The sequence below is a fragment of the Borostomias antarcticus genome (assembly GCF_949987555.1).
Source record: "Borostomias antarcticus genome assembly, chromosome: 22".
In the NCBI taxonomy this organism is placed as follows: Eukaryota; Metazoa; Chordata; class Actinopteri; order Stomiiformes; family Stomiidae; genus Borostomias; species Borostomias antarcticus.
In genome coordinates, this window is record NC_140255.1 from 18730446 (window position 1) to 18745745 (window position 15300).

At 45.3% G+C, this 15300-nt stretch overlaps 3 protein-coding genes across 3 annotated transcripts; all 3 read left to right on the plus strand.

The window, feature by feature from the left end:
• Positions 1-2443: 2443 nt before the first annotated feature.
• On the plus strand, positions 2444-4151 carry LOC311324287 (parvalbumin, thymic-like; the record flags this gene model as incomplete). Its single annotated transcript, XM_084456721.1, has 4 exons — positions 2444-2504; positions 3435-3567; positions 3827-3936; positions 4123-4151. The coding sequence occupies 4 exons, from the start codon at positions 2444-2446 to the stop codon at positions 4149-4151; spliced, it is 333 nt and encodes a 110-aa protein (XP_084312847.1).
• Positions 4152-6547: 2396 nt separating this feature from the next.
• Positions 6548-8253, plus strand: LOC311323644 (parvalbumin-2-like; the record flags this gene model as incomplete). The annotated part of the gene is made up of 4 exons (XM_084455925.1): positions 6548-6608; positions 6950-7082; positions 7676-7785; positions 8228-8253. 4 exons carry the CDS (start codon positions 6548-6550, stop codon positions 8251-8253), a joined length of 330 nt encoding a protein of 109 aa, XP_084312051.1.
• Positions 8254-13335: 5082 nt separating this feature from the next.
• On the plus strand, positions 13336-14771 carry LOC311323866 (parvalbumin-2-like; the record flags this gene model as incomplete). Its single annotated transcript, XM_084456166.1, has 4 exons — positions 13336-13396; positions 13793-13925; positions 14376-14485; positions 14746-14771. The coding sequence occupies 4 exons, from the start codon at positions 13336-13338 to the stop codon at positions 14769-14771; spliced, it is 330 nt and encodes a 109-aa protein (XP_084312292.1).
• Between the last annotated feature and the right edge of the window lie 529 nt (positions 14772-15300).

The following is a 15300-nucleotide window of genomic DNA, read 5'->3' on the forward strand; positions in this document are numbered from 1 at the left end:
ATTACGGTGCCGTTCTCAGCTCAAATCCCTGTAGATACGGTGGAAACAACACAATTATTCCAATGCCTCCGCGTGAATTGAACGGTCATGCCTACCTTACACTGGTGTGATCGCTCAGCGGGGTACTGTGATCTGTCTCTTTTGCGATGACATCACAGATAGCGAAATTCGTTTTTCATCAAAAAACAATTGGTCAGTTTCCGTTCCTACTCACCGTTGTCGTTCTCTGTGGCAACGAGACTGAGGCCCCCTCTGCTCATTAGTTCCATAGTCTGTCCAAGATGACCACCCCACTCTCTCTGCTTTTGTCTGTCCCTGTCTCTCTCTCTCTTTCTCTCTCTCTCTCTCTGTCTTTCAGTCTGTGTCTCTCTCTTCTCCTCTCTCTATCTCTCTGCCTCTGTCTCCTCACAGCTTTCTCACCCACAGCTGCACCTGACCAGGATGTGACAATAACAGAACACAATAACATCAGCTGGGGAAAAAAAAAACATGTATATCTCTACCCAGCACAAGTCCTATCCCTCTCCCCGCCCCCCCCCCCTTCCCATCGCCATCTTTCTCTGCCCCCGCGTCCCCCCCCTCTCCGACTTCACACAGGAAATCTGCTCTTCCTGCAAACAAGTGTTGGAGTGTGGGACAAGGCCGGGGGGGGGGTTGGAGAGGGCAGGTACCGGCCGGAGGGGAGAGGATGTTTTCGTCGTTCGTCGAGACCCCTGGCTGCAAATCCCTCTCTCGTCCATCCTGAGGAAACGGGCTGACGTCACAGGGGCCGCGGGCCGGCGCACAGGCCCGCACGTGCCCGGCGCCGGGTCGATCGTGACGCAGACGCCATCGCTCCAGAGAGAGGCTCGAACGCGCATCAACAATGGAGCTTCTGCCCACGGGAAGCGTAAAGTAGATTAGTAGGTCTTACTACTGGGGATGTGTAGATGAATGGTCACAGTTCACATATCGGAGCTTTCGTGTTTGTGTTACTGAGGGGGATGTCTGAAGTAACGACAGAGAGTGTATATAGGGGGCGGCTGTAGCTCAGTTGGTAGAGCGGGTCATTCAGTGATCGAAGGGTCAGTGGTTCGAATCCCGGCTCCGACTGTCCACATGTCGAAGTGTCCTTGAGCAAGACACCTAACGCCAAATTGCTCCCAATGAGCAGGTTAGCACCTTGCATGGCAGCTACCGCCATTGGTGTGTGAATGTGTGTGTGAATGGGTGAATGAGAGGCCATTGTAAAGCGCTTTGAGTGCCACTAAGGTGGAAAAGCGCTATATAAGTGCAGTACATTTACCATTTACCATTTATATGAAGAAGTTTGAATGTGGTACAGTAGGTGTCCGGTGATGGCTCGTATCAAAGCTTTGCTCTGGTCAGGAAATCCTTCACTTTGCTAAACGACCGTGATGCATTTCCTGAACATCATCACAAAGGGAAAGCTCAGCCACCTGTGTGTGTGTGTGTGTGTGTGGTGTGTGTGTGTGTGCGTGCGTGTGTGTGTGTGAGTGTGCGTGCGTGCGTGCGTGCGTGCGTGCGTGCATGCGTGTATGCGCGTGCTCGCGTGACAGGTGTCTAGTTGAATAACCAGACCCCGGCCCTAATCATAGATACATTGTGACCTTATAGCCCTAACTACAGACCAGAGTACAATAGGGCAGAATGGCCCTAGCCATAAAATGCTGACCCTTGCCCTAACCCCAGGGAAAGGTCAAACTCGAACATGCTGCTGGCCAAAGAATAACAGGATGTTTTCAGGCTGTGCCAGAACCTGTCAGAGAAATACTATAAGGCTGTGCGGAAGCAACCAGAGCCAGAGAGAGAGAGAGAGAGAGAGAGAGAGAGAGAGAGAGAGAGAGAGAGAGAGAGACAGAAGAAGAAATATGGGTGGTGTTGGGAAGCCAAAGGGAAGGTAGGGGTATGCAGGGAGGGCAAGGGAGAGAGCCAGCCTGATTGGTCAAGGCCAAACCAAATAAACCTGGAACCTTCTGTTCCATACAATATTACACACACACACACACGCACACACACACCACACCAGCCCTGTTAAAATTCTCTGGCATATCGTCTGGGTTTTGGCAGGCCAAAGACTGACAAAGGCCAACAGAACGTTGGCAGAGCTGAAAACAGTTAGTACTGCACTTCCATTTGATCCAGGCTCCCTCTGGGACCCTGAATACTTTATTCATCCTAATCGCCTCAGCGCGGTAGGACAGTAACACAATGGATGTGTGGTTCACAGTGTTGGGACCCACACACCGGGCCGCACAAAGGTGCTGTCTCCACCGGCTAGGTCCGGTGGAGGCTGGAGTGGCCTGGAGGCAGCTGCAGGTGACAGCCAGGGGGGAGGCCGCTGGTCTCTGACAACCTCAGACAGAACTCATTGCTCATTGTTGGTGGAGCAACAAGGTCCAGCGGGCTGCAGCCTCTCCTTCCTCCACCCTGTCTGCTTGACATGGCCATCACGGACTTCCTCGCGGCATCGGACATCGCCTCGGCCATCAATGCTTGTAAAGGTACGGGATGGTCATAGTGTGTGTGAGTGTTCGGTGGGGGGGGTTTAAAATGTGGAGCTACGGGGATCTGTAGGGGATTTGTAGGAATCTGTAGGGATATATGGAGCTCTGTAGGGATCTACTGGGATCTACTGGGATCTCTAGGCATCTAGGGGGAACTGTAGGGATCTAGGGGAATCTGTAGGGATCTACTGGGTCTGTAGGGATTTACAGGGATCTGTAAGAATCTACAGGGATCTGGAGGGGAGCTAGGAGGATCTGTAGGGATCTAGGGGAATCTGTAGGGATCTACTGGGATCTACTGGGATCTCTAGGCATCTAGGGGGATCTGTAGGGCTCTAGGAGGATCTGTAGGGATCTACTGGGATCTACTGGGATCTCTAGGCATCTAGGGGGATCTGTAGGGATCTAGGGGGATCTGTAGGGATCTACTGGGTCTGTAGGGATTTACAGGGATCTGTAAGAATCTATAGGGATCTGGAGGGGAGCTAGGAGGATCTGTAGGGATCTAGGGGGATCTGTAGGGATCTACTGGGATCTACTGGGATCTGTAGGCATCTAGGGGGATCTGTAGGGATCTACTGGGATCTACTGGGATCTGTAGGCATCTAGGGGGGTCTGTAGGGCTCTAGGAGGATCTGTAGGGATCTAGGGGAATCTGTAGGGATCTACTGGGATCTACTGGGATCTCTAGGCATCTAGGGGGATCTGTAGGGATCATGGGGAATCTGTAGGGATCTACTGGGTCTGTAGGGATTTAGGGAATCGGTAGGGATTTAGGGGTTCAGGGTTCTTTAGGGTTCGATTGTTGTGTTGCCTTGTTCATCAAAGAAAGGTGCTGAATCCTGTGTGATCATCTTCATCAGGTCTACACAGTACAGGACGTCAGCTTGGTTCGTGGTCTTCATGCGTTGTCCCTTTCACTTTCAGCCAATGACTCCTTCAGCCCAAAGATGTTCTTTGCAAGAGTGGGTTTGTCCAGGAAGTCTACTCGGGAGATTGAGAAGGTGTTTAAGATCTTAGACGAGGACAAGAGCGGCTTCATTGAGCGGGATGAGCTACAGTTGAGTCTTACACACACACACACGCACACGCACGCACACACACACACAGACATACACAAAAACACACACACACACACTTACATTAGTGTGCCTCATTCTTCTGGTCTCTGTGGCATGGTGTCACCTTGTTCTTCTATGATGTTCTTCATCTTGTTCTTCTATTATGTTCTTCATCTTGTTCTTCTATGATGTTCTTCATCTTGTTCTTCTATGATGTTCTTCATCTTGTTCTTCTGTGGTTTTCATCTGTTTGTCCAGGCTGTTCCTGCAGAACTTCTCCAAGGGAGCGCGTCCCCTGACGCCGGCTGAGACCCAGGCTTTCCTCCTGGCCGGGGACATGGATGGGGACGGCAAGATTGGCTGGGAGGGTGCGTTACCAGGCAACCACAGAACTTCAACTGCCACTTAGGACGTGAAAAGTCTCTGCCGCAGATTAGCATCCATGTTTTCCAGTGGCTGGGGGCAGTTGTTTGATCGTTTTAAGGATAAATCACTTGATTATAGCCTCATCTCACCATACAAGCAGATTGAATTTGTTTATTTGTCTCTTCCAGAGTTCTCTGCTCTAGTCAAGTCTTCATAAAGGTCTTCAGTGAGCTTCCATGGTCGATGATGATGGCAAGACGGAGACTGTTTCTATGATTTTTGGCTTGTGGATGTGTAGCCTTGTCCCAGTGAGAGCAGTGCATTCTGGGATGAGCCCAACCCTAGTGAAATGTGCTGTGATTGATGGAAATTATGACATAGAAACTACTTTAAATAAACAGAGTTTTGATTAAACCTTGACATGGCTGCAGATGTTTTTGCCTGATGGAAATGTTTTATAAATAAATGTGTGTTTGCCCATAAATTTAAAAGCCCCTGTTTTTTGTACACCAATCTGCACAATGTCTCCTAGTCCTGTCTTTGACTGGCTAAGGTAGACCCGCAGCCAATCAGACCATGTTGCTAGGGCAGATTGGGTCAGGGTTAACCACAGAGCATGTGGTTGGAGCAGTTTGGGTCAGATCAGAGCATGTACTGGTAACTGGGGCAGTTTGGGGCAGATGAGAGCATGTTGCTGGGGCAGTTTGTGGCAGATCAGAGCATGTGGTTGGAGCAGTTTGGGTCAGATCAGAGCATGTACTGGTAACTGGGGCAGTTTGGGTCAGATCAGAGCATGTACTGGTAACTGGGGCAGTTTGGGGCAGATGAGAGCATGTTGCTGGGGCAGTTTGTGGCAGATCAGAGCATGTGACAGTGAAATCAGAGCGGTCAGAAGTCTATCTTCCTCTGAAAATGGCTCCAGCAGTAGATCATCCAGGGCAAAACCATTTTCTTCTCATGATGTGACATTTAGAAATGGCCGACGGACTGGAGGGGAAGCTCCAGTTTCAAACTTTAACTGCCAGAGCATCCATCAACTGTCAAAATTAAGTGTTTATTATTTCATCAACAAGACTTTTTAAGGTACTTTTTACACAGCAAATATTACTGTCAATGTCAGAGGTATTTATAATCAAAGAATATGTTGGAATTATGTTGGTGGATAGACCACCTCTGTAATAAGAACATATATGAAGCCTATTTACTTTTAATTAAGTTTTGAATAGATTCATAGAATAAATTATTAATAGAATTTTGAATAAATTAATAGAACACTTCCATTCCAGCTGTTGTAGTTTACGTGCCGTGTTGATTGACAGAGGCATTTGGATGCTGAAAGGGAGATAATTAATGGTCATATTACATTTGATAAAAATCACATTCAGTTATTAACTGATATTGTTAAATGTTCATCTGATGAAATTAGAATCTTACTCTCCTATTGCATTAAAAATCAGTGGACTTAGATCGTGAAGAGTCACATATTGCAGATACAGTAACAAGGAGTCATATTACTGCCTTGAAGGCATTAGGCTATACGTTACCAAGCAGTCCACAAGTGGAGCAATGAGGGGCCCAAAAATGCCCCTCTTGCGTTTCACAGAAGGACCCTTGGTTTAACAGATAAAAATAGAACAATTTGACTACTAGACACATTTTTCTAAAAACTAACCTAAGCACATGGTGTGCGTTACACCTTAACGTCCCACCCAGACTATAAAATGAGAGAGTTCCACACACTCTTTCCTCACCCGGCCCTCAACTGAGATACAGCAGCCTTCTCGACCACTACCAGACACCCAAGGTGAGTTTACATGCACACCAACCGCTCTGCCATCCAACCGGGGGCACTTGCATCCCCTGGGACTGAGGTTCCTCAAAGGAAGATTTGTATTTTTCTTGTCCGCCACGGAAATACACCGAGAGCAGGATGAAGATGGAACCGTTCACATGTGGATTGCGTTTGGAGTTTAAAAACGAAATGGGACCGCAAGTTGACCGAAGAGTTACACTACAGGAGGAGCTGATCCTTTCCACAGGGAACAGAGGAATCTAACCAAGAGTCCGAAGGCCCAGTCTGATGCTTTCTCTAACCTTCTGGTCCTTGGGATGCTTTATACAATTCAATAGCATGACGTTTCAGTCATAGCGAATAAAATTAAAAAAATATCTTGTTATATGTTATATATGTTAATAATGAATTGGACTTTCCAATTAAGTGTTGAAATGATGGGAGAATGTTAGTGTAGAGTAGAAAGAGCAGAGAGCTCAGGGAGGAAGGAGGGAGGAAGGGAGGGAAGGAGGGAGGAAGGGAAGGAGGGAGGAGGGATTAGGTGACAGGTCACTGTGAACGGGGCCGAGGCCTCCTCTGTAACCTGACCACTCTGTCCTATCCACTTCCACTCCGGTGTAGGCTAGGAACTCATCTGGGATGAGACCAAACTGAGACATTATTTTAGACCCTAACAACTGCTTGTAATGGGAAAAAAAGCATATTTGATTTATCCAGACTGCTTGTAATTGTGTTGTGATTTGTGATTCATTCACAGTGTGATTTTTTTGCGATAATGTTCAAATTATATCTTGCTCTCTTTCTCTTAGACCTAATCAAAAATGGCATTCGCTGGAATTCTCAAGGACGCAGATGTGGCTGCTGCCATCGCAGGCTGCGCAGGTGGGCTTCTGCTAACGGACACCTGCCTCTCGCTGAGGAACACCACACACCACGCCTTACCAGAGGTCTAGGCCACTCTACCACCGCATTATATCGGCCTCTTCTCTATTTTTACTTCTTAAATGCCCGCCTGATCATTTGGATGACTAAGAAGATCAGAACAAGCTTGCAAAAAAAAACATAAAAAGTCACACTTCATTAATTCGTTCATTTATTTTCAAAATCAATACTATGGAGGACACACTCCTCATAACCTTACCAGAGGATTAACAACCTAAGTTGAAATGAGAAAAAACAGAGATCGTCTAATAATGACAACTGTTCTCTGTTCTCTGTCACAGCTGCTGGCTCCTTCAACTACAAGGAATTCTTCGCCAAGGTCGGTCTGGCCAGCAAGTCCCATGACGATGTAGTCAAGGCTTTCTACGTCATTGACATGGACAACAGTGGCTTCATTGAGGAGGATGAGCTCAAGTGAGTAGCATACTTTACAGTCATCTCATATACTTTACACTCTCAGAGCACTTATATTGTTTACATTACTAGAGCATACTTTACAATAGCCTGATGTACTTTACACTCCAAGAGCATCTTTACAGTACTCTCATATAATTTGCATAGCCAAAACATACTTTACAGTAGTCTGAAGAAAACTAGTACATTGGCCTTCCCCTCCTTGGTTGACATATTTGTATATCCTATTTCATAGGCCTTCTGAAACTCTTACTAAACTGATTGAAAACTTCCTCAAACCTTAGAACAAAATTGGGCATAATTTTCTGTCACCCTTTGGCTACATTAATGAAGGCCACTAATCAATGTTGAATAAGTCTACTCTTTCAGGCAATGAAACAAACTCACATTACAGCTTGAGAACAATTCCATCTGAATTGGCAAGAGGCAAAGTGAGAATCTGGTCCAGAGTGGTCTTCACAGCAAATGATTAAACCACCTTGACTTGACCACTAATCTGTCCTAATCTGTCCTCACCTGTAAAACGTGTTGTCATCATTAGCCTACCTTTCCATCTTGACTGACCGGCCCTGTCCCATATGCGTGTGTTCCAGGCTGTTCCTGCAGAACTTCGCTGCCGGTGCCAGAGCTCTGACAGACGCAGAGACCAAGGCCTTCCTCGCGGCCGGTGACGTTGACGGTGACGGCATGATCGGAGTCGAAGGTGAGTAAATCCCCTTGAACACCCTCCGGTCTGTTGAACGCCTGCATACTCTGGACAAGGATAACCGGAGCTGAGTGGTTACCTTGACATTGGCATATGTTCCAACGTGATATGATATTCAACCCAATTACTAAAGAGAGCTGGCTAAGCAATACAGCTATTTTGGGGTCTATATTGATATCTTCCCATCATGGAGGGATCCACTGTCTACAGTGATATTATATTTATAGATATTGTTGTATCATACTGGTACTGCACCACTAAGGAATGTGATATAAACGTGTTATAAAGAATTACACTCAAATAAAAGCCTTCTGTCTAATGTGAACTTGATAACAACTACAGCAAGCACAGCACAACTAAAAGCTTTATTTACCCTAAATAAGCGACTCTTTCCTGAGTGTTCGTCCTCTCATTCGTGCCCTTCTCTTTCTGCCTACAGAGTTCGCTGCCCTGGTGAAGGCATAAGCTACCATCAGCCCTCTTTTCATGGAACCACAATTGTGCTGTTGAGGATGTCATGGCTCTTCCTGTCAAAATACTGTATCTTTTTTATATTCATTTTATTTATGAACGTGGCCACAGGCTGTTTTGCCTGACTGTAACCCCCTTCACCCCCAAAGCGTGTTTACTCTTCATGTTTTATAAATACGTTTCATGTTCGCATTCAGACAGCGTGCAAATATAGGCTACACCATCGCCCTTTGCACTTATTGGAAATGAAATAAAGTCACATTTGGATTAACACATTTGCCTTGGTTTTTCATGATCAACATCGAAATGGCAGAAATTTGGAAGCCTTACAAAATACTTTTCTTTCGATTATTACCTTATTTCTTTAGAGGAGCTCTTACTCACAGTCCCCAGGGCAAGGCTTGGGAAAGGTAGGGCTTTCGCCATTAAGGCTCCTTAACTGTGGAATAACCTTCCACTGGGAATTAGACTAGCTATGTCAGTGTCCTCTTTTAAAACGATTTTGAAAACTAATTTTCATAAAATGGCTTTTACTTGTGTTGTTTTGTCATTGTCTTTTACCCACACTTTTATTTTTGTTTATATTTAAATCACTTTTTCTAAGCACTTTGTAAACCTGTTTTTGAAAAGCTCTATACAAATAAAGCGTATTAATATTAATATTATTACCATATAGCAGACATTCAAAAGAACAAACTGCAGTTAGTCAACACCTCACTCTCTCCAGCTACCTGCACTCCGAAGTGACTACTACTAAACACACGCTACTGTTCACACACATGACTAAACACACGCTACTGTACACACACATGACTAAACACACGCTACTGTACACACACATGACTAAACACACGCTACTGTACACACACATGACTAAACACACGCTACTGTACACACACATGACTAAACACGCTACTGTACACACACATGACTAAACACACGCTACTGTACACACACATGACTAAACACATGCTACTGTACACACACATGACTAAACACGCTACTGTACACACACACACACACACACATGCAGTACCACCACTTGGCTATAGGGGGAACCTCCAGCTCCAGTAGGAGACAGGAAGATGGGAAGAGACCTGGATCAGGGAGAGAGCACCAGGCGCGCCTCCCGGACGCTGGTCTGAGCACATGCTCTGTCGGAGCTTCTATGCTCTGGAGGCAGCGGCTGTGCCAACAGCCGGCTTGGGTTTCACAGCTCCCCAGTTACAAGGGTTTTTGTCAATGAGGCACATTTATTAACAACCCCCCCCACACCCCCTGTCAGGGGGCTGGCTACAGCCACCATCAGGAGAATGACATCCAATAGGGGTCAAGGCTATTTAGAGGTGTGTGAGAGAGAAGTGAAAAAATCAGACTCATTATAATCACTCATGGAACTTTATTTACATGTATAACCCCAAGTGGAGGCTTACACAATTTATAAGATTACCCAGGCTGACCGGGGCTTTGCTACTGAGATCATCTGCTGAGCAGAGAGCCATGGAGATTAAGATTCATGTAGTTATGCTATTTGAGGTCCGCGGTGTCCTTAATTCTTGGATTGAGAGGCCAGAAATCAGTCTGACACACTGTTAACGTTACCCTGACGAAGGAGGTGATAAGGAACAGATACTCTGTCCACCGCAGGGGGGAGACTGGCTCGGTGCACGAGTCCCCTGAGGCCAGAGTTATATGAGCACCTCAGACCCCAGTATCAGGCGCTGTGGGTCAAGACCCCTGGTACACATAGCGCCACACAGCCACCTTTGTCCCGGCCGCTTCAGTCTGAGGCTTTTTGTATGAGGGTCTCGATAACAGAAATGATGTCACAGTTGAAACAGGCCCAACTGTCACCTCTCCTTGGCCTCAAGTCAGAGTGTGTGTGTGTGTGGGGGAGGGGGCGGTAAGTGTGTGTGGGGAAGGTCAGGTAAAGAGATCATGGGGGTCAAACGGGGAGGCCCTGATGGGAGTCAGAAACAAGGTTGTATCTGGAGAGACATAAACATCAGAACCAGGACTTCCTTTGATGCTATTCAGCCATGTGGGAATGGGTCTATAGGTCAGGGGGACATTAATAAATTAACTATGGGAGGGGTGGGATTCTAGGAACATGCAGCAGTGCATTTTTAGGTGTGCGCCAGCTGCTCCTGGGATTCCTTTGTGTCACAAGTCACAAAGCAACAAGAGCATCTGAACACGGCCCCCTGCTGAACTCCGACGATCAGCTGTTGTTACCTGGGGCTCTCCCCTTCTGTCATAGCATATAATACAAAGAAGAGAGTGAAAACACAGAACGAGGTGCTCTCTCCCTGGATCTGGAGGTCTGATTGTGATGGCATCGCTCGTCACTGTTTCCATGAGCGGTCTGGATGGTGGGTGTACAGAGGGTGATAAACCCATAACCCCCCCCCCCCCCAGTGATCAGTGAAATCATGGGGGGGATTGGCCAGCCCAACTCTGCTCAAATTCTTAAAAATAAATAAATAAATAAAATAATACTAATTAACTTTTGTACCAGTTTGTGTTAGGTCATCATTCATTTTAAAAGTGTATTTATTACTTAAACTAGGCTACCTTTAAAAAAATATATTCATAATCCACCAATGGCACAACTCGTCCGTCGACCTCAACTATTTCCGGTTTGATCTGTTACCGCAAAAAAAAATATTGATCTGACTGTAGCCTACTGCTCAGTGCTCAACAAGATACAACCAGCCAACCTGCTCACAATGGTGAAAAGAGCTATAAAAACAATTTACCACTTCTTCATTAAAAAAAAAAAACTGGCAATGCTAATGAAGAAGCTACCACTCGAAATGGCACCGCAGCAGGTGCAATCGAATGCAGAAGTGCTCAGAGGCTATCGAAGCTAGCACTAGCACTAGCACTAGCACACTAGTACTAGCACTAGCACTAGCACTAGCACACTAGCACTAGCACACTAGCACACTAGCACACTAGCACTAGCACACTAGCACTAGCACACTAGCACACTAGCACTAGCACACTAGCACTAGCACACTAGCACTAGCAACATCACCATCAGCGAGGAAGCTAGCACCAGCAGGCAGTGTCAGTGTGATGTTGTGATGTTGGGTATGGCCTAGTGCTCGGTCATAAAGTCATAATAACATGCTTGTGGTGTCTAGATGAAGTTTGATGCGTTGTGCATATTGAATTGTCATACGGATTTCTTATTAGCATACTGTTCACAACTGGCATTCTTTGTAAATAGACGGGACGGGACGGCAGAACTGTGTTTTTTTTTTCTCACGTCAAAATGTTGCCCCCTATCTCAGATGGTAAAATGTTGCCCCCCCTACTCTCAGAGGGTAAAATCGCCTATGAGTGAAATGATGGTCTCTATGTTTCAGGTTCATGGTAGACAGACCATAAATAGAGCTAAATGTTCAAAATAGCACACTACCCCTTTAATATGCTTCTTCTTATTTTTTATATATTACTTATAATATGTACAATATTACTTATTGTAACATGTTGTTTTTATCTATACATCTATTTATACATCTATCTAATTTTAAATTTAAATATTTGTATTTATTTTATATACAATATAAAGCTCGATCCTGAAGAAAGTCTATTCTATTATTTGACCAATATTCTACCTAATTGATCAAATCTGCTTTAAAATGTTTTCTCATAGATTCGAGTCCGCGCAAGACAATCCTGTACATCAATCTAGAGTTATCCATCACGCCTCTCAATAGTTCCACCAAATATGCGAGGCAACTCATTCCAGATATTTAAGCGTGCCAAAAACGTGGACTAGTTTATTCTCGCCAATGTACACAGAGAGTCAGTCGTAAATTGTAATTATTATTATCATTATTATTAGACTGTCATTCTAGGTGATTTAAGGTAACGTTATATTTTGTTACATCTTGCCAAAACGTAGGCTATCTAATTAGCTCAAGTTTACGCACGAGTAGAACTTTCACGCACAAAATATACCAAAGATGAAATCGATTGAGCTCTGCAAAAAAGTAACCAAAACCATTTGTCAAACAGTCCATAACTATTGTATACATTTCAATTTCTATTTATGAACTGTAAACCACAAAGTGAATGTATCTCATTATCCATTATTTTGCGGGCAACACACAAAACTATCCATATATTTCAACCAAATAAGTAGTTAAGCACTTTTGCCTACACCTACCTTTTAAGCATCTTCCTTTTTGTACATATAAATAGAACGGCCTGACTACTGGACACATTTTTTGACCAACTGCTTTGCATGTGGTGTCCGTTACAACTGCCTCATATTTCGTGTGAGGGGAAGTATATAAGTCGTGGGGTTGGGGACAGAGCTTCACTGCAGTTGACAGAATCATCTTAGTGAATCCACTCTAGTCTTATCTCAAAGATAAACCTGAGGTGAGTCACTTTGCAGGAGAGTCGAGCTCCGGGCAGGCCAGCCCCTCTCTCCATGCCTCTACAGAATATCAGTTTGCATTCAGCCTGTCAATGGGAGCAGATACATTGGGGGGGAACCTCCTCAACTCTCAGTTTTTGTTTTGGGACTAACCATGGAACCAAACTGGAATGACTTGAGCCAAATCCCTACCTACTGTACCATGGCTGCAAAGGAGCTGTTACCTTTTCCGCTGGAAGTGTCTGGGCTTTTGAGAAGTGGACTACCATGTCTGAATCTTCCTGAGAACCTATAGGCAGACCTTGAATGGAGGGACTCAGAAATACAGCACATGCATGGCTTTGTGATTGTAATTACGGTGTAATAACTATGTTACCAGCTGCATTTTATTATAAGTGTTGGGAGATGCAGTTGTTCATCTTTACAGTCCGATAGTGGGAAGGTTTAATCATAATAGGAGGAGTAACTTAGAAGAGGAGTCATGCATGGCTTTGTGGTTGCAAAAAACGCATAATAACTAGGCCTTAATACTGTATTAGTACCACGATAGACAGAGTGGACTCGTCTCTGCTGTAGTTGAACTGATGGTGTGTCCCCTGTCACTCACTCTCTCTCTCTTTCCCTCTCTCGCTCTCTCTTTCTCTCTCTCCCTCTCGCTCTCTCTCATCATGCAGCTAAAAATGGCATTCGCCGGTGTTCTGAACGATGCTGACATCGCTGCAGCCCTCGCCGGCTGTGCAGGTAACATGGTCCCTCTCTCTCTCTCGCTCTCTCTCTTTCTCTCTCTCTTTCTCTCTCTTTATCTACATCTGCCAGTTGTATACTAGGTGTAGACCACTCATATAGGCTACTGTAGATATTATAGGAACAGCACATTAAGCCTTTGGAAGTCATTGAAGTAGCTTATAGAAGTGTCATCATGAGTATGATAGGTCTGATGTTGTGCTGTATATACTTGGGCTGAAATAGGTGCCGGTACTCACTGGTATTGTTTGTATTTAGAGGCAGGCGCTCCACAATACTTTTATTTAGATGCAGGATCCTTCAAGCAGTAGAAGAACGGAAGGTTCCGGTATAGGCTCACAACTCTCCATGTACATAGCTGACTCCAGTTCTAATGCTTTGCCATCCCAACAGCTGCCGACAGCTTCAAGTACAAGGACTTCTTCGCTAAGGTTGGTCTGTCTGCCAAGACTTCTGCTGAGGTGAAGCAGGCTTTCGGCATCATTGACCAGGACAAGAGTGGATTCATTGAGGAGGACGAGCTCAAGTAAAGACCCCAAAACTTTACACTCTCTATAGTATTCTCATATATTTTCTACTCTCAGAGCGTACTTTGCAGTAGTATACTCTCATATTACAGTGTCATATACTTCACAATCTCAGAGGATATTTAACTGTAATTTAATCTCCTATTTACACTTTCAGAGCATACTTTGCAGTTGTCTCATATACATACAGTACATTAAGAGTTTAATTTACAGTAACCATATTGCAGAGGATACAGTATTTATACTGTTATCTCACATATCAAAATCAGGACCCAAACCAGACACATTTATAATAACACATGAAGCATAAAGCATGGTCAATGATTACCCTTTTAAGGTAGGAGGTCTAAAGCCTGACGTTTGGTGTCTCTCTCTCTCTCTCTCTCTCTCTCTCTCTCTCTCTCTCTCTTTCTCTCTCTGTCTCTCTCTCTCTCTCTCTCTCTCTCCAGGCTGTTCCTGCAGAACTTCTCTGCCGGCGCCAGAGCTCTGACAGACGCAGAGACCAAGGCCTTCCTCGCGGCCGGTGACGTTGACGGTGACGGCATGATCGGCATGGATGGTGAGCGACTGGCTATATTTAATGACTTTAGAGGAGAGCTCAGTGGGGAGACCTCAGTGGGGAGACCTCAGTGGGGAGACCTTAGCCGCGCTTGTATTAGTAAACGTCACCCCTACGAGTCTTTGTAAGTCTTCTTAGGAACGTGTTATTTATAGATCATCAATGGAATACTTGGTGGCAGAATATGGAATATGACTGACTTTTTTTTCCCATCTCTCCTCTCCCGTCTATGCCCCCCCTCCCCTCACCCCCCCCCACAGAGTTCGCTGCCATGGTCAAGTCATAAATATAAACCGACCTGATCCCCTTTCTGGCTCCAAAGGACCTCCCCTCTCTCGTCAATTTACCACTTTTATACACATGCCCTTTGCCATTTCCTCAGACTGCCCTCTCTGTCACGGTGATGAATGTAAGCCCGTAGTGCGTCTGTGTCTCTCCTCTGTCCTTATCCTGTGACTTTTGCTTATGTCGTCAGATCAATTATGCACTTTTTGGGAAACGGACGGATGATATGAAAAGAATAAACGTTCTTTTTCAATAATGTGTCTTCTCCTGGCTTCCTCGAGTTTGCATGGGATCTCTGAAGCCGCAATGGCATATGGTCGCCACCAGGTGGTGTCCCAGGTAAAGCAGTTTGGCTCCGAGGGCCTGTTGGAGGGAAGAGGGGACTTTGTAATGAACCATGACTGCCGCTCACTGTTACTAAAGTGAAATCTTTATTTCCTCCTTGTTCAGTCATCATCATACCTTTTTAAACAAGCTTACCAAATCAAATGCTGATTAGTGTATGTGTGTGTGTGTGTGTGTCTGCATGC